Source organism: Lissotriton helveticus, chromosome 5_1, assembly GCF_964261635.1.
Source record: "Lissotriton helveticus chromosome 5_1, aLisHel1.1, whole genome shotgun sequence".
Taxonomy (NCBI): Eukaryota; Metazoa; Chordata; class Amphibia; order Caudata; family Salamandridae; genus Lissotriton; species Lissotriton helveticus.
Genome location: NC_136065.1, coordinates 2,077,852,608 through 2,077,871,076, shown reverse-complemented (window position 1 = coordinate 2,077,871,076; position 18,469 = coordinate 2,077,852,608). Strand labels below are relative to the sequence as shown.

The 18,469-nt window shown below is 47.1% G+C and overlaps 1 protein-coding gene across 3 annotated transcripts in view; it reads right to left on the bottom strand.

Annotated features, from left to right (window-relative positions):
* LOC144756320 (uncharacterized) overlaps positions 1–7,525 on the bottom strand; it is a 47,149-nt gene extending 39,624 nt beyond the window's left edge. Inside the window, exons 1-4 of one of the 3 annotated variants that reach the window (XM_078646018.1) lie at positions 7,469–7,525; positions 5,547–5,836; positions 3,481–3,618; positions 846–1,376 (exon numbers count right to left, since the gene is read on the bottom strand). In XM_078646018.1, coding sequence (XP_078502144.1) covers positions 846–1,376; positions 3,481–3,618; positions 5,547–5,736 — 859 coding nt within the window. In that variant the 5' untranslated portion in view covers positions 5,737–5,836; positions 7,469–7,525. Of the gene's footprint in view, positions 1–845; positions 1,377–3,480; positions 3,619–5,546; positions 5,837–6,287 lie in introns of all 3 variants that reach the window. The other 2 variants (XM_078646020.1, XM_078646019.1) reach the window with 2 other exon arrangements.
* Positions 7,526–18,469: the final 10,944 nt, after the last annotated feature.

The window sequence follows — 18,469 nt, the reverse complement described above, 5'->3', positions numbered from 1 at the left end:
TTCAAGTTACAACCATTTTCCAGTTGGTACTCCCAAATCAACAAGAAAAACCACCATGCTGTTTCAGGAACACGATGCCAGGGTGCAATGGATGCACAGAATATGCAAAGAACGAATACCAAAGTGTCAGATTCGCCAAAGAACGAATACCAAAGTGTCAGATTCACCATTATACCACAGCAGGCCGCCTTTTGTCCCAAGGTTGCGCACAATACAGTTAGAATGACTATCACTCAGTTAGGGCCAGCATGATGCCAGATGGAGGAACCATTATGCCGGGTCAAGCATGTTAAAAAAGTTGAACAACGTCCCGTGGTTGCCCACAAGTTGCCAAGAAACAGCCCCATTATTTAAGGTCCAGCAGTCGACGGTGGGTTGGCAACAGGTATTATCTCAAAGCTACCCACAAATTGGGGGGAATTATCACAATTAAACAGAAGCCATGGCGGAAAGAGGCATGCAGGACGGAGTCACACGGCCAAGTGTGGAAGTAAGGGACTCTGACTGCCCTGGGCAGATGGAGAGAAGTGATGAAGGGAAAATCCGCAGGCCAGCATTTGAGCGGTGAAGTGGAAGTGAATAGAACTGGCAGCAGAGGTATTCTCTTCTCTCTGCCATGTATGTAGTGCCATTTGAATGCAAAACATGGCTGCGGAAGCAGGCCAGGCAGAAGAGACTACTTGCAATGCTAAATGAAAGTTACTTTTCTCCTCTCGCATACTAATGGATTGTACTGGGCGCCTAACATACAAAAGGAATTCTGGGGCGAAAGCCAACCAAAGAAAGAAGTGTGAGAAATGGGAAGAATAAGAGAGATGCAGATGAGTCAACAAGTTGTCCTGTACCTGTGTTAAGCTGTTGCTGCAGCATGACATTGTGAGCTTGCAGTTTGGCACATTGGTCCCTCAATGCTTCCAGTTCCCGGCTCAGCATCTCACACTCTGGGCTCCGGCAGTGGCTGCTGGTCACCACCACTACCTTGCTCTCCTGGGGGCGTGGTGGTAACTGGTCCTTGGGGGCATGCTCCACAGTAGCTAAAGTCTGTTTGGTAGGCCCCTCCGAAGCATCCGAAAGGCAATCCAGGCTGTCTATGAGCGCTGGAGTCAAGGGGGCCTTGCAGTCCTCAAGAGAGCTCCAGTTTTTGGGTGAACTAGGAGGTGACAGAGTTAGAGGGGAACATCGCCCCACATCCTCTTCCACTAGAGTGTGAGGTGCTGAGGAAACAGTCATCTGCTTTGATCCAATGCCTGTAGGCTGTTCACGATTGAGGGTGAAAACAGAACCGATGACATGGTTGGTGTCTTCCTCGTCTTCCTCAAGCCCTCTGCGATTATCCTTTCCCTTGGTGGTGGCCTTCGTACTGCGCCAAGAGTCTCCTAAAACAGAATCAATGGCATAAGCGTGTGGGCTTTCAAAAAATGAAAAGGTAGATGTAGAGCACAGTTGCACACACCTTCATAAGAAACAACATTCTAAGGCAACAAGATCAAAGAACAAAAGAACCTACAGCAGGTCTTGACAAAGTTAAATCAGTAACTGACCTTGACAAGTCTAATAGGTGTAGCTTTTGTATTGTACAGAACACGCAAACAACGTTCAGGGACACAAATACCATACTGAGCCGTGTGGAGACAAACACACGAGTATGCAAACAACACACATGTACAGCTGCCAAGTGTTTCCAGGTAATGTGAAATATCTTCAGCGAAAGTAGAATGTGGGATTTCCAACCCATACTTTTAGTAGTAAAGTAAAAACTACATGTCTCAGAATGTAAAGTCGTGGCTGTTCACAAGCAAGAGCAAGCTGAAAGTACCACATGACAAGAGCCACCTGAATTCTACACTCCTCCACAAATAGATGGGTCAATAAAAGTATGTTTTAATGAGAATTACTGGTTTTGTATTTTATTTTCTAAGATGTTAACAATGCCACTAATTTTTTGGCAAAGAGTTGGAGAAGTACTGATGGTAGTTACGGGAGTAGACATGCAGCGGACACTGATATGGTTTTTACTTATGATTATCAGGGAGATAGACTGGCTCAGATACACAAGGCAGTGGTTGGCTTTGGCACTGGCAAAGCGGAATGTTGCAAGGAGATTGGGGGGGCAACCGATATTCCCACAGCGGGAGTGGTAAACCGACTTATACTGGTGCAGGCAAGCAGAACAAAATATACAAGAGCAGGGGGTGCCCGAGGAAATGGGATAAGATATGGGGAGACTGGCAGATCTACAGAGGTCTATGAGAGAAGCAGTGTAGTGTAGGTTTGGACATGGAATGGGTTGCTATTGCAAAGATTTATGTACCATTGATTACATAAAAAGAGAAAATATTGCAAACCGATGTAACTGTCTCCCGACTGTACTGATTGCTGAGCATATATTAATTAAGACATTTTTTATAACAAAACGATGTCACTAATTTGTGTTTGTTTCTTTTGCAGGTAGCAGGTAGCTTGCAAGTAGGTAGAAAGCAACATTACTATCCACATTTAAAAAAAACCTTTATTCCTGGACACATACTTTTTCGTAAGCCTGGGTTTATGTTTTCCTTCATGCAAAACAATAAATATTTGTAAAAGGAGGGACCAGCCAACTTTAGACTTCAAGATGACTTGATACTAAAATGTTCCTCCTGTTAAAGCACATTCCTGCCTTTGATCATTTCTGAGAAGCTGTGCATACATTCGAAATCTGCCTTAATACTTCCACTGAAATATTATGATTTATGAGGAAAGCAACATAGGGCTAAACAGAATATAACAGGTAATCATTACTTCTCAGAGACAGTAGGTTTAAATGAAGGAAACAATACCATGGCAACTCAATTAATTGACAGTCAGTAGCTGAGCGTTTTATGCAAATCTTCAACAATGTTTTAGGCAGCTCTTTGGGTGTAAGGAGTGGGGAGGGTGGTAAAGCGCCAAGTAGTGCCCCCCAAATGTAGCAAACTAGAGCTTTCTACAAATGTCTCTCAGCATCGGTGGTCCAAGACGCTCCATGCTCTAGCACAGCCACAAAGATCCAGCAGACAGGGCCCAGCTCCTCAGAACACGCGCCCTGCGCATCATTCCAGAACTACAGCACAATGCATGGCTCCAACCACCCCAAAGGAAGAAATCAGTTATCACTGAGCAGCTGATGTTGTAATGTATCCGATTCACTTGAGAGCTTTAACAAGATAGATTATGAGCTGGTTGTTTAAACTGGACAGCGACATTAGACATCTAGATGAACTTGGCAGTCCTCACGATGTATTCTATTCTTCTTGATGCCAGCAAAGGATCTTTTTGGTAAATGCAGGGTCGAGCAAAGAGATGGGGAATGAACATCTGAATAAACAGAGGTGGGACACGTCAGGACCGCACAGTTACCGGGTTTTAAAATATACAGAAACCAAGGGAATGTTTGGAATGATAGTGCAACAGCCCTTGCAGAACTCTCTTCAGCACACAGAGTAGATCACTTTATATTACCCAAGGGGTAGGCCGGGCGAGGCCTGCAATAAAAGCTTCTCTCTCTCCTCTTCCACTTAGCCACGCGGTGCTGCAGAGTGCTGATGCCAGAACAGGATCCCAGCTTCACCTGGATGCTTTTCAGTTTCCGTCTGTCCGCTGAGATAAAGTGGAGAAGGAGCAGTGGGACCAGGTTATACGGGAAGAAGGTGAGGAGAGGGGTGGTGAGGGGGTGGGGGTGGGGGTGGGGGGTGGTGGTGAAGAGAAGGAGAGAAAGATAAACACACAGCAGTCAACCAGGGTATGCATTTACTGAAGTCAGGTCTAACTACATTATCAACGGAATTCAAAACTTGGATTTTTCACATATGTTGTTACCAAACTGTCAGCAGAGAGAAGGAACGCGGGTAAATTAATTTAATTGACCTCCACCCTGCAAATCTTCATGTTTGTCTACATAAAACAGAATGATCCTGCCTGATCGGAGATACTAGGGGACATGAAAAAGTAGAAACAATACACTAAAAGGGTCAGAGCTATACGAGACCAGCACAAAGTGTCACTACTGATGTCGACCTATTTTCTTCTATTCTCTGTGCATGGAGTCTGGAATGTGACCCATATAAATCCCCGAATAGCGATTAGAAATCACTTCTAATCAAAAAACAAGAAATGACCCCGCACCAAAGTACATACGTATATAATATATATCAATGTTCTAGTACAATAAATCTCAAAAACAGCACAATGCAATAGTGGATGACTTCCCAAAGATAAGCAATTTCAGAAACTTGATTGGAGGTTTATTTCATTCTTTATTATTCAAAATTCTTTAAAACATTACAGAATTGCTTGCCGCCAACGTGTTTCATCCCTCTTGGGACTTCTTCAGGGTATTCAAAAAGTATCATGACCGTCAGATAGAAACTCCAATCTATTAGACACAGGGAATGTCCCTCCCGATCCAAATTATTTTATACTCTACCACTGACCATGGTACGGTGCATTCGTAAGGTTCCAGGCATATGTTGTCCCCCGAAATCGCACCAGTCCTCCGGTCGTACATGTCATGTTTCTGAAATTGCTTATCTTTGGGAAGTTATCCACTATTGCATTGTGCTGTTTGAGATTTATTGTACTAGAACATTGATATATATTATATGCGTATGTACTTTGGTGCGGGGTCATCTCTTGTTTTTTTACATGAAAAAAGTGATTCAGGTCTCTGGCTGAGCTTACTTTTCCTGTTTTTTCCCCTATTCACAAAGACACAATAAAAGTAAGTCTCTAACCATGTCCATGGTGGTAAGCGGTCATCGATTTTGATAATGCCCCCAAATGTACATTTTCATTGGAGTTCTCAACCTCCAAGATAATACGCGTCATGAAATGCCCACTTTTACTCCATCTCTTTGTGCCTCACTGATTTCAGTCCTTCACATGCCTCGCTCCTTAGTGGCTCCTTGTTGTACCTTTATAGAGGCCAAGTTTTCCCACAATGAAATTAACTGTTTGAAAATGAATTTTGTGAAGCACCTTAGATAAATGCTCAAAAATGATTGAGGCAGTCATATGGATCAGTGCCTACAGGCATGGTGCAACAGTTTAGACTGGTGTAGGGAGTCTGAAAGGATTGTTTATAATCAGCATTGGGGGAAGCTCCAAAAAATGTAATGGAATAAAGAGGCCCAGAGATGACAGCCGGAAAGATGGTAATCGTTCTACATAACTGCACACAATGTATTTATTGACTGCACTAAAGGCCATCTGGAAATCATCTGCAGGTGCACTTAATTGGTAATCTGTATTTTTTAATCTATGCTGTTTGGAGTAGCCACATGGTTGAAGCAAATAAAAAGTTTCAATAAATGTTTTTTGTTTTTTTAAAAGAGGGAAGTAGAGAGTAAGCAGGCAAACAGCAGATCATTGGGACTATGATGAAAAGACTTGGGAGAGAAGTGTGGCAGAGGAACAGAGAACACGTGAAGTATGAAAGGAGGATGAGCAGGTGTAGGAAAAAAAAAAGATAGATAAGGGAGCTATGGAGAGCTTTTCACTGCACTGGCGGCGTTTGGCCATCCACTTACCACTGATGGCGATAATCCTGGCACGGTAAAGACCTTTGAAGAGAGGACATCTAGCCTCCACCTCCTCCCCTTCCACATACTCCCGGTAACTTTTGCGGGGTTCAATGATGGCCGACAGCTCAATGATGCTTGAGAAGCCTTCATCCAGCCAGTCTACAAGGGTCAGGAGGAACCGTGCCCCAAGCTCCATGCCACCTAGCCTAAGTGAGGCGCCCCGGCAGAGTCACATCAGTGAAGGTAAAGCAGGATCTCATCTACTCAGGAGTGCAGTAGATGTGCGAACAGAAGGGCTGGTGGATAGACAAGGAGAAGGAATATTGAACAACCATCAGGGTCTTGCACACAAGGTTATTGTTTTTTCTGAAAAGCTATTAATTTTAGGATTTTAACAAACTCAGATATCAAGTCAACTTCGGAAACAAATTGCCCTGCACATAACTACTGCTATATAACATGATCCAGAAATTGGAGCCTATTGAGACTCAAGCAAGGCTTAACCCATCCAAAACCACACAACCAAAAACCTCTGAAAGCCACCCAATGTCGCAAGTTAATATGCACGCAAGTAAGAATGGTTAAAAAGATATAACTAAACCAAATTCTGGTGACAAAAATCCGACATTAAAACTAACGTTTTATTACGCACAAAATGAATTACTGCTCAAACAATAAATATGAAGACAGCAGGGGAAATATAACATGAAAACCGAGCCTAAAATGTGAGCATTCATCATTGCTAACCTGTCTCAGAAATTAACATAACATATGTGGTGATTGTGGGCGGACTGCGGTATGTTTTTTCAGGCATCTGCAATTTATACAGGCACTAACAATACAAGCTATGAAATAATAAACAGCAGATTGTGACTTTGAGGAATAACAGAGGCCTATTTTAAAGAGGGTGTAATAACACTATATTGAATGAAGGGGGAATGCCGGTGTTCGTTATAGAGAGCCACGGACGTCCATGCGGCAGGTCTAAAGTTCTGCCTCACTGCAGTGCTCGGAGGGCTGGGGTAATATTCTATATATAAGGCACTTTACAGACAGTGATGGTATGTTTTTAAATGCCCTTCTATCACAGCTTTATACGAAACGACATGAGCACCGAGTTACAGGAGATGCGTTTTCTAATATGGGTGTTGAGCAGTGGGCACACGGTAGGAGTAGGATAGTATCATTATACTCACAGCCTTATTCGAACATGACTTTCATGCGGGAGCAGAACTATTAGCGCCAAGATACCTTTACAAGTAACAGTTGCGCTTAATAAATGAATGAATGAATGAACTGGCTGCTAATTACAGGAGCTGTTGAAGCGATGCTTTTAGGAAGTATGGTTACTGGGGCTGTTTGCAGTTCTCGAGGTTCTTTCACAGTTCCACCACAGGACAGGGACCTCTGGGACTTCCTCTGCAACGCACATACCGTACAAAGGATGCTGCGCTAGTGTATTGGACATTAGGACCCCGCAGGGGCAGGGTGCTATGTTCACAGATGCACGGTAACAAGCGTGTCTGATGAGGGCAAGTGATACAGAGCATGGCAGCAGCACAGAAGGCATGGTAGAAGTGTTGTGTGCGGGTCTTTACTGGCCGCTGTGCAGGGGCCTTTTAGGTACAGATTACTGACGCGCAGCCATGAAGGGTGTCTGGTTGGCGGCTACGAACCGCGGGAGTCTAGGCACAGGGGGGCCCCAGCAGCAGCCGCGGCTGTACATGACCTTAAATGGTCATTTAAGAGCAGAGAAGACCATACGGGCAGCTTTGTGCAGAAAAGTAAGAACAACAAGAAACTGTCGGACAGATTAGGTCGAGGTGCGGGAAGAGCCTTAGAGGTACGACACCCCCGTGGACGGTGCCCACCAAACGCGACAAATAGAAACCCATGCCCCAGTCTGCATCTCCAGTGTATTTATTTACCTGTCTGCACGCACTGCCAGCTTCCGGGTGACCTGTGACGTTGCACTTGACGATTGGTGCACATTTAACTAATTAGAAAGCGTGGGGGCGGGGTGAGGAGGTTGACGGGATGGCGTCACAAGCGAGCACCAAGGACTTCCGACACAACACCGCTCAATCACAGAGGAGAGAAGAGACGAGGCACCGTGAGCCAGTCCAAAGTCTAGGAGTGGGCAAAATTTGGATGAGCGACGTGCATGATAACCAATTGAAGTGAAGGATCACTTAAGTGACGCGGAGGCCGCCGGCCATATTTAAACGATACGATTAGGGACCTCTTAGCATGTATGCGTAGTGTGGATTTAAACAAATTCCGTTTATTGAACGTGGAATTGGTCAGGCTGTTAACGTTATCACCAGGCTCTTCATTAAGGGAGGCAGGCAGGCGGACACACGGTTTTAAGACGCGCGCTGAGTCTCCAGCTGTCGTCACCGAGTCTTAAGGTGAAACAAGCATTGACACTGCAATAGGTCTCGCCTTTGATTAAGTCCAAGCCAGCTTTGCTATACAATCCATTAGCAAAGAAATGGCTTTAACTTAATCAAAGGCGAGACCTATTGCATTTTTAATGCTTGTTTTAAAGTTAGATTTACATTAAACTGATTCTAAAATGTTTCTGGAACAGTGGTCGAAGTGGGAAAACAAAAGTAGGGGAACTGTGGGTGGAGAATCAGGGGGCGGGAATAACCGAAGATTGAATCAGTGGGCGGAGTCAGGGGTGTGGCTAGAAATAGCAAAACATACCAATTTTTAGTACGTTTAGCATTTCACTGACCAGTTACAGCTTATAACCTTATTTAATTAAAAGAATGGATATGTTTATTTGAGGTTTAATTCAGGAAAAAGCAAACACGCATAGGGAATACAGGTTTATGTAAAGCATGTGAAATATAAGCAGGAACAACATGTAGCCTTAATGCTTTTACTCTAATTGTTCAGAAATCCATGATTATTTTTTGTCTCAAACATTGAGGACATGAATACAGGGCATATCCTGTACACATGTGTTAAGCAGGGCTCAGAAGAGAAAGGGACTCTTCAGGAGAATCTAGACTCAAGGAAACCCACAAAGGCTCCTTCATATTCATGCCAGCCAGCTAGCTGCTCAATCATAATATAGCAAAAAGAACAACTGGTGGACAGAATCCAGAACAATATCATACATTCACCCCAGTACAGAGATCTGGGCCTAAATCCATTGTTTCTTTGCTCACCATGCCATTCCAGTTTGGACCCAGCCATATGCAAATCAGTCTTGATACTGCACCCAATGAGAACAGTCCAGCCCGAACTGCCAAGCCAGGTCCTCCCTGGACCGGAATCAAGCATCCTAGGACCGGTTTCGGGCTTTCAGCCCTCATCAGCCAAGATAGCTTGATTCCAGTGGCATGGAGAGCACAGGACTATTATCTGAGCATACCCGTCCCACTCGGGGTGACAAATGCAAAAAGAACAATTGATGGACAGAAGGCAGAACAATGTCATACATTCACCCCAGTTCAGAGATCTGGGCTTAAACCCATCGTTTTGTGCTCACCATGCCATTCCAGTTTGGACCGAGCCATATGTAAATCAGTCTTGATCCTGCGCCCAATGTGAACAGTCCAGCCCGAACTGCCAGGCCATATGTATTCAAGTGTCCTTTCATTCGGGAAGTGAACACAAAGCAGTACCCACTGAACTATGCACATAACATATTGCTCTTTGATATGCATGGTACATGTTCTTTGCAGCAGGCATATTACCACTCTGCACTACCTTAGATGAGTAAAACAGCCACTAGACACAACATGCTCCCATCTCTCTCCAGCAGGTACATTGATCACCAAAGTTATCTTGGCATTTGTATTGTTGACCAAAACCTGCTGAATATACAAAGAACTTTGCAGTGTTTTTAAAACTCCTGCACTTGTACAAAACCGGTCCCCCCAAACTAAACTGGCCCCCTACCCTTCCAGTCGCCCTGGGAAACGCCTGCTCCTGCCCTTTCACTGCTCCAGTCCAGTTAGTACTCCTGCTCATGCTCGATCAACACTCCTGCTTCGTCAATTCCCCTGCGCCCTCCCTTCTCCTGGCCCCTCCCTTCTCCTGGCCCCTCCCTTCTCCTGGCCCGTCACTTCTACTGGCCTGTTCCCTTCTCCTGCCCTGTTCCCTTCTCCTGCCCTGTTCACCGCTCCTGCCCTGTTCACTGCTCCTGCCCTGTTCACCGCTCCTGCCCTGTTCACCGCTCCTACCCTGTTCACCGCTCCTGTCCTGTTCCCTGCTCCTGCCCCGTTCACCGCTTCTGTCCTTTCACCGCTTCTGTCCTTTCACCGCTCCTGTCCTTTCACCGCTCACGCCCGGTAACTGCTCTAGCTCATGCCCCGTCACTTCTCCTGCCCCGTCACTTCTCCTGCCCCATCACTTCTCCTGCCCCATCACCTCTCCTGTCCCATCACCTCTCCTGCCCCATCACCTCTCCTGCCCCGTCACCTCTCCTGCCCGTCACCTCTCCTGCCCCGTCACCTCTTCTGCCCAGTCACCTCTCCTGCCCCGTCACCTCGCCTGCCCCGTCACCTCTCCTGCCCCGTCACTGCTCCTGCCTCGTTCACTGCTCCTGCCTCGTTCACTGCTCCTGCCTCGTTCACTGCTCCTGCCTCGTTCACTGCTCCTGCCCCGTTCACTGCTCCTGCCCCGTTCACTGCTCCTGCCCCGTTCACTGCTCCTGTCCTGTTCACCGCCCCTGCCCCATTCACTGCCCCTTTCCTTTCACGGCTCCTGTTCTTTCACCGCTCACGCCCGGTTACTGCTCTAGCTCATGCCACGTCACCTCCCCTGCTCCGTCACCCCGCCTGCCCCGTCACCCCGCCTGCCCCGTCACCTCTCCTGTCCGGTCACCTCTCCTGTCCCGTCACATCTCCTGTCCCGTCACCTCTCCTGCCCCGTCACCTCTCGTGCCCGTCACCTCCCTTGCCCCGTCACCTCTCCTGCCCCGTCACCTCTCCTGCCCCGTCACCTCTCCTGCCCTGTCAATTCTCCTGCCCGACACCTCTCCTGCCCTAGTACCTCTCCTTTCCTGTCGCCTCTTCTGTCCAGTCACTGTGGTCACTGCTCCTGCCCAGTTCACTTCACTCCGTGTACAACATTGGCAAAGGTGTCAAGTTCCCCACAGTACTCTGCTTGGGGAAAGCTCCTCTCTAATCACCAACTCCGATCTCAGGGGCACTTGATATGTTAAAGGCAGAGGGCGGCCGCATTGTCATTCTAAAGGGGCTAATCTGCCTCAATCGGAATGACAATGGCCTGCCCTCTGTCTGTGCGAGCTCAGGGGGGGCGGGGGCTGCTGCAGCCTCTGGAGTACAACAGAGAAGTGCGAGCAGCCCCTGGAAGCGGAAAGAAAAAATCATTTTAAAGTTGGACTATTCTTGCCGTCCGGGACGCTTTTTTGAAAGCAGAAGTAGGGGAACGGACTGAACAATTTTTTAGAAGTAGGGGCACGCCATGCCCTTCCGTCCCCGCCCACTTCTATCACTGTTCTGGAACAATGTTTTGCTTATGTGGGTTTAATTTTTCACTGCAGTTTCCACTTTTATTCTCCATGTCTCCAACCATGCTATCTCTTTTATGGAAAAGAGCGAGATGTCGAGGATTTAAGCCGATTGTGTAAAGGGTGATTGTGTGATTATGAGTTATAACGAATAACACACTCCCTGCTGTACATTAACATCTCAGTTTCAGGATTGACCTGCATATGCTAAATAGCCACCCTACTACTTGCTGTAGAACTCTGGTGAGGCCACAGAAGGGGTGCGTAGAGGAGGTGGGAGTTGAAATGACGTCAGCGAGGCAGTGTGTACATTTCCACAGACTCGGCACTTCGTGGTAGGGAGGCCTCTGTGCCCTGACCCCTGATAGAGCGCCGTTATTCTGAAATTTGTAGCGGTGCATCATATTCATGAGTAGTCAGCACCCACATATTTAGAGGACTGTATTAACGTGTGATTATTAGAAATGTAGAAATCATCGAGTGTATTGCAAAATGTAGAAGTGTGTTCATATCATTTGGAGACTAATGTTGTGCTTTAATCGAGAATATGCCTTAAGTAATGTATAAATTATAGCTTTATTTGTAAAATGTTGCATTAGGATTAACGTGCCATATTAAAGTTGCACGTGTAGGTTGCCTGTTAATGAAGTGGAGTAAAGTTCTAACACATGTAAAAGTGATGCTTTAGAAATGCAATGAAATAATGCCTTTAGAATGAGTTTGAATGTAATGCTTATGATGTTATGTTAGAAGTGCATATGTTATGTTATGTTATGTTATGTTAATGGTTTTTATACCGCGCACAGCTGCCCCAGCAAAGGGGCGTCCTGGCGCCGAGAAAGGTATACACAACATCACAAACTGCAACAGAATCAGGGAGTTTTATTAAAAAGAAAGGTTTTGATGACACGTCTGAACCGGGATAAATCTTCCAGAGCACGGATTTCATTGGGAAGAGAGTTCCAAAGCTTAGCGGCTACTACTCGGAAGGAGCGGCCTCCAATCCTGCTCAGCAAAAAGCGTGGAACAACAGCCAAATTCTGGCCCATCGATCTCAAAGAGCGAGAGGGGACATATGGGGTCAGTAGGTTCATGAGAATAGGTGGGGCCGTGCCTTTCAAAATTTTAAAAGCCAGGCAGAGCACCTTAAACTCAATCCGCCGAGCCACAGGCAACCAATGGAGCGTTTGCAATGCTCTGGACGCTGAGCAACGCTTAGGCAACCCTAATATCGCTCTTGCGGCGGCATTCTGCACTCGTTGCAGCCGCAGGAGTTCTGCCTTATTCGTGCCTGCTAGCAGAGCACTGGCATAATCTATCCTGGATAGTACAGAGGCCTGGACCACAAGCTGTCTAGTGGGGGCATCGAAGAATTTAAGCACCGGCCTGATACCCCTGATAATGCCAAAACAGGAGGCCGCCACCCTCTTAGTCTGGCAGGTAAAACTAAGTGTAGGGTCCAGCCAGACCCCGAGATTTTTTATCTCCATAGCAGGAGAAGGGATCATTCCTAGCTCGGGGGGCCACCAGTTGTCATTCCACCATCCAGGTTGCTTCCCAACCACCATCACCTCTGTCTTCTTTGTGTTCAATTGGAGACAGTTCTGATTCATCCAATTGGCCACCGCACGTAGCCCCTCACAGAAGTTGAGGGCGTCCATGGCTGAGTCCCCACTTAATGTGACCGCCAGCTGCGTGTCATCCGCATAGGACACCATTGTCAGGCCCCAGCGTTTGACTACCGCAGCCAGCGGTCTCACATATAGATTGAAAAGAGTGGGGCTCAAAGATGATCCCTGGGGGACCCCCAAAGTGAGCGGGTGAGAGGTGGATTTACCGGGTGGTATCGCAACCTGAAAGGATCTATTAGAAAGGAAGGAGCGGAACCACCCTAGAGCCAGACCCCTGACCCCAGCTTCCTCTAACCGCCGCAACAGGATTTCGTGGGACACCGTATCGAAGGCGGCACTCAGATCTAACAACAGGAGTGCCGCTGTTCGTCCGGTGTCCAGCACGGAGCGCAGATGTTCAACCATGTATAACAAGGCAGTCTCCGTGCTGTGGCCTGCACGAAATCCATTTTGCGTGGGATCCAAGATGTTAGCTTTGGCAAGATGGTCGGCCAGGATCCCATTCACGAGGGCTTCGGTGACTTTAGCAGCCCACGGCAGCAGTGAGATGGGGCGATAGTTCTCGGGTTTTATAGGATCTAGGGTGGGCTTTTTTAGAATGGGTGTGACTACCGCTTGCTTCCACTTGGTGGGCACAATCCCTGAGACCAGTGACATGTTAATAAGGGCCAACAAGGGTGAGCGACATGTTGCCTGCATGTTTTTAAACAGGGCCGGTTTGAGGGGGTCTGCAGGGGAGCCAGATTTAATTTTTAGGCTCAATAGATCAAAACCCTCCTCAGATAGGGGGACCAGCATATCCAAGGTCATATCATTGACCTTTGGACAATCAATTGAGTCCGAGCTGTGCATGATAGTTGGAAAGGTGCGATAGATTACTTGCACCTTTTGAACAAAGAACGAGGCCAGACTCTCGCAATGAGGGTCTGTGCAAATTTCTGCTGCAGAAGCCCTCTTAGTCGTAAGGTCCTTTATGACCTTGAAGATTAATTTAGAGGGGTTAGGGCTGTTCCGAAACTCCTGTGCATAATATGCGGCACGTGTTCGACAGACCGCTCTATGATATGCCTTGGACAGAGTAAGGTAGCAGGTTTTGAGCGCGGGGTCATAGGCTTTCCTCCAACGCCTTTCTGCTTGCCTACACTCTCTCTTGAGAGACAACAAGGTCTCATCATACCACGGGCTATGGGCCTTAGTCCGGCACTTGGAACGTACCAGGGGGATAAGAGAATCCAAGGCCGTGCCAATCCAGTTGCAGAATGAGTCATACCCACAATCAACATCGGAAAAAGGAGGTAAGGGTGTCTTTTCTAGTAGAAGATAGAAGTCTTCTAGTTTTAATTTACTCCACTGGCGGGAAAGAGAGGTTTTATTCTGTGCCACGAAAAGAGGATCTACCACGGGAATAACTGCCTTCACCAACATATGGTCTGTCCATATCAGCTGGACAGGTGGGCTTATAGTAATGTCCTCTAAGGTGGTGAAGAACGGGTCCAATATGTGCCCGCCTAAATGGGTGGGGGACAACACTCTCTGTAGGAGCTGCAAGGCTTCTAGATCGGCTAGGCAACTCTTAATGGAGGGTTGGGATGAACAGTCAAAGTGCAGGTTGAGATCACCTACCACATTAAAATTCGCACAACTAAGAGCTTCTGTGCTAATGACGTCCGGGAGAGCGGCCCTAAAGGCGGCGTCGCAGCCCGGAGGCCGATATATTAGGAGACCTGAAAGGCTGTAACAATGGGAAAAAGAGATTCTAAAACGAGCACATTCGCAGCCCGGAAGTTTTAGTTCTTTCCATTCGCAAGGAAAGCGGGATTTCACAGCCATTGCAATTCCACCGCCTCTCGAGCTGCGGTTGAGAGTAGCCACGGTGTAGTCAGGGGGGAAAGCAAGGTTTAAAATCGCAGTGTCAGCGTCTTGTAGCCAGGTCTCGGTCATGAAAAACACATCCGGGGAGTCATTGGTAACAATATCAAAGATCTCCGCCTGATGTTTGACCAGAGATCTGACATTTAAGCTGTATATACTGACAGTATTCACCCCAGACACGTTAATCTGCCGGGATGAAATTTGTAAGGAACGGACGCGAGACGGGGGAGGCAGACGCCAGCAGCAGCAGGTGCACCGATAAGGGCCCCTTAGCGGCGCTACCAGCGGAAGAGGACAGATAGAGAGTCGGTCACGTAAGGCCAATAAGTCTGCTCTTCCATACCTGATGATGGAAGAGGCCATGACGAAGATGATAGAGGTCTGCCGCACCCCGCACTTCCTTAGCGCGGACGGGCGCAGACGGGCAGACTCTGGCTTGACTCAGGCGCGAGTCAGGCGCTACCGCTGCGCGTCACTGCTGCGCGGGAGGAGTGAGCTTTAAGTACAGCCTCACCTGGTCTCCAAACGGAGCACTAGAGCGCTGCTTCAGGTGGCGCGCTGAGAACCAGCACCCCCAATATGGCGGCCAAGCGCCACAAGTAAGTGAAAGTAAATAGCACGAAGGACTCCGCTCTACAAGCGGTGGGGGGCCCAATTAAAGTGCAAGTCTGTGGCAAATTTATATAAACGTGTAAAGGCCCGAGACATGAAACGTTAGTAAAGGCCTAACCGTATTTTCCTTAACTTGACTATACTCAGTAAAAGTGAAAAAGTGAAAAAGCTTTTATTGTTCAATTATGTAAAATCATTACAATATACTAACTGTATAAAAATAGTTATCTAAAAAAGAAACATAAGTTGTATTCCCTAGGCTTTTTCCTCCAGTCAATTAAACGTAAAACGTAAAGAATGTCATGTTCTGACTATGCAGTTTAGAAACAAAGTGCATTAAATGTTTTTAAATTGGAGGTGTGTCCGCCTCTCTCCTCCGTCCGGACCTACAGTTTCCTTTTTGCAGCTCGGCGTTTGGGGACAGTCCCGCACGAATTAGGTCTGTAAATTTCCCCAGCCGTGCTACTGTTTGACCTGCTGTAGACGTAAAACAAAAGTCTGAAATTTCGCAGCATCGGTTGCGGCCCTGAGCTCTGCAAATTGGAATGACCAAACGTTGTCTCTCTCTGGCTAACTTTGGGCAGCAACACAACAAGTGATACCTGGATTCCTGGTGTTAGTCACAGAGTCTGCATGCTACTGATTTGTCCGGGCGGGCCCGGCTTGGGTTGAACTCCACTATAGGTAGTGCCAGGAGCCTCATGTGAGTGATCTTTTTGTGAGTTTGAACGGAAAGAGCTTGTTCAAAGTAGGGCTGTGCTTTACCCACTTTATAAGAGGCATCCAGTGCGGAGAGAATTGGGTGATGATGCAGACTAGCGATGTCTCTTGCAAATGATATTTGCTTTACCTGTCGGTTTACTGCTCTTTTCCATACTGCAGTTGAGATGTTCGTGTTAGCCAGGTTTTGCACCTCTATTTCCAGCAATTGATTGGCTACTGCCAGTTGCGCTTGCCATGGCGATCCGCTTTCTTCAAAGATAGTTTTAATTTGCACTTTCAAAGCCATTTCTGGTGCACGCATAATATTTTATTGTGTCTCCCAGGCAAGAGATGTCGGGTCGGGAGAGTCCCAGCTCCAGCCTTACTCTAGCTCTCCTGGCCTGTCGTGGGATGCCCAGGACTTTCTTGTATGCGGCAATTTGAAAACTCATATTGAAGTTGGTAAGGGCTCCGGGGAAAATTAAATGGCCATAATTGACTGAGGGCGATATTTTTGCTTTTAAGACTTTCAAGATGGGGTCCGTGGATGGGCAATGTAATTTTAGATTGAGGTTTCCCAGACTGCAGATGATTCCTGCCCATTTGCTTCTTAAATGCTTCAGATGAGCTGTTGTCTTAGCCCCCTCCGTAAGCCTGAGGCCCAGGTAATTATAGTATTTGCAAGTTCTAATTTGCTGGTCACCCAGGCGCCATTGGGCTATGTGCTTTCGATGATACTTCCCAATGATGAGAATCTTAGTCTTCTCCTGGTTTACTAGTAAGTTGTTCTTTTGATTAAACCTGTTTAGCGCATCTAGGGCTTTCTGTAGGCCTATCCTGGTGTGGTCCAAAATTACAAGGTCGTCGGCATATTGAAGTATTTGGAGCCGCTTGTTCCCCAGCTTTGGAATGACTAAGTTTGCCCCCTCCAATGCTTGGCCCAAGTCGGATGTGTAGATGTTAAACAAAAGTGGTGCAAGAACACACCCCTGTTTGAGGCCGTTATTTGTTGGGACCTTATTGGTCATTGATGATTGGCTGGTCTTAATTCTTACCCAGGTCCCTTTATGTAGAGACCTTATTGCCTTAAGCAACTTTTCGGGACTGCCCCAGTTGGTGAGTTTACTCCATAGTATGCCACGGTCTACGCGGTCAAATGCTGCGCTATAGTCCACAAAGCAGCAAAACAAGGGAGGTTGAGCGGGCTGAGTCGCACGTTTAGACAGGTATCCCAGGGCTATAATGTTGTCTACTGTGGAACATTGTGGTCTGAATCCAGTTTGAAAGAAAGGCCAGATGTTGTGCTCCTCCGCCCAGCTTTCTAATTCCTTCAGCAGCACTCTAGCGAATGCCTTTGCTTCGATATCTAGCAAGGCCACGAGCCGGTAGTTTTCTGGTTTTGTGTGATCTCCCTTTTTATATATGGGGCAGAGTACTGAGCCTTTCCACGATGATGGAATGGAGGCCGTTTCAAAGGCGTGCTTGAAAAGTGGGGTTAGCTGTTCTGCCCAGAATCCGTGTGCCTCTTTGAACACCGCCGCTGGGATACCGTTGGGGCCCGGTGCGCTGTCTGTCCTCATTTTCTTGATCAACTTAATTATCTCTCTTGTATTTATGAGCAAGCTCTCAACCACATTTTCGTTATCTAATGGATTTAGTTGTTCTTGCGTGACCCTCATTGCCTGCTCTTTTGTGTACAGTTGTTTTGCGTACTTGACCCATTCCGTGGCTGCCACGCCGTTTTCTTTACTTTGGTCAGTATGGCTTAATTGTCTGATGTGTCTCCAGAAGCGGACGTGGCCGTTTTCTTTGAGCATATGGAATATTTTCAACCACTCCCCCTCAATTTTTTTTCTTCAATTTCCCATATTTTTTTCCTGTGTTCTCGTCAAAGGGCTTTTATTTCCGAGCTGAGATGAGTTGTCACTCCTTTTCTTCTCGCCCTCAGGGCTTTAGAAAGGTTCCGTTTCATTTGCTCTAAGTCCTTGGGGTTTGGCTGTAATAGCTGGGTTTGCGGATGAAGGCGCTTGGTTTCCAGGGTCCCACTTACCTGTCCTAGGACCGATTTTAATTCCAGAAGAAGTTCCTTCCAGTGCTCCGTGGGAGAAGCCGTTGTTTGGCACTGCTCTTTGCGGACGACCCACTCCATGAGCGCTGGGCTTGATTTTATGGACCATTTTGTTCTGTTCAATGCTGTGTGGTGCTCTTCCTCGGTAGAAAAACCCACTGATCCGGGGTGTTTTGCGTTTTTCCCATTTATATCTAATGTGACCCTCAGTGGATTGTGATCGCTTTCCTCCCTGTCTCCCACCTCAAAGTCCTTAAAAAGTGTTGCAAGTTTCTTTGCGACGAAGATGTAGTCAATTGTTGACTTATTAAAGGTGAGCAAGGGACCCCATTGTGGGTCCACTGCTTTCATGGTGGCGTGGGTAGAAACCATGTTATGCGCAGTCAGCAGCTGAACTAAGGGAGCCAATTCTGTTATGCTTGAGGTGTACCTTGTGTCGTCGTCTAGCCCCCTGATGTTGAGATCCCCTGCAATGATTGGTGTTGGACCTGGCCTCGTGGCGTGGTTCCCCCCGTTCCTCAGCACCCCGTTAGCATAGCCCTGCACCCAG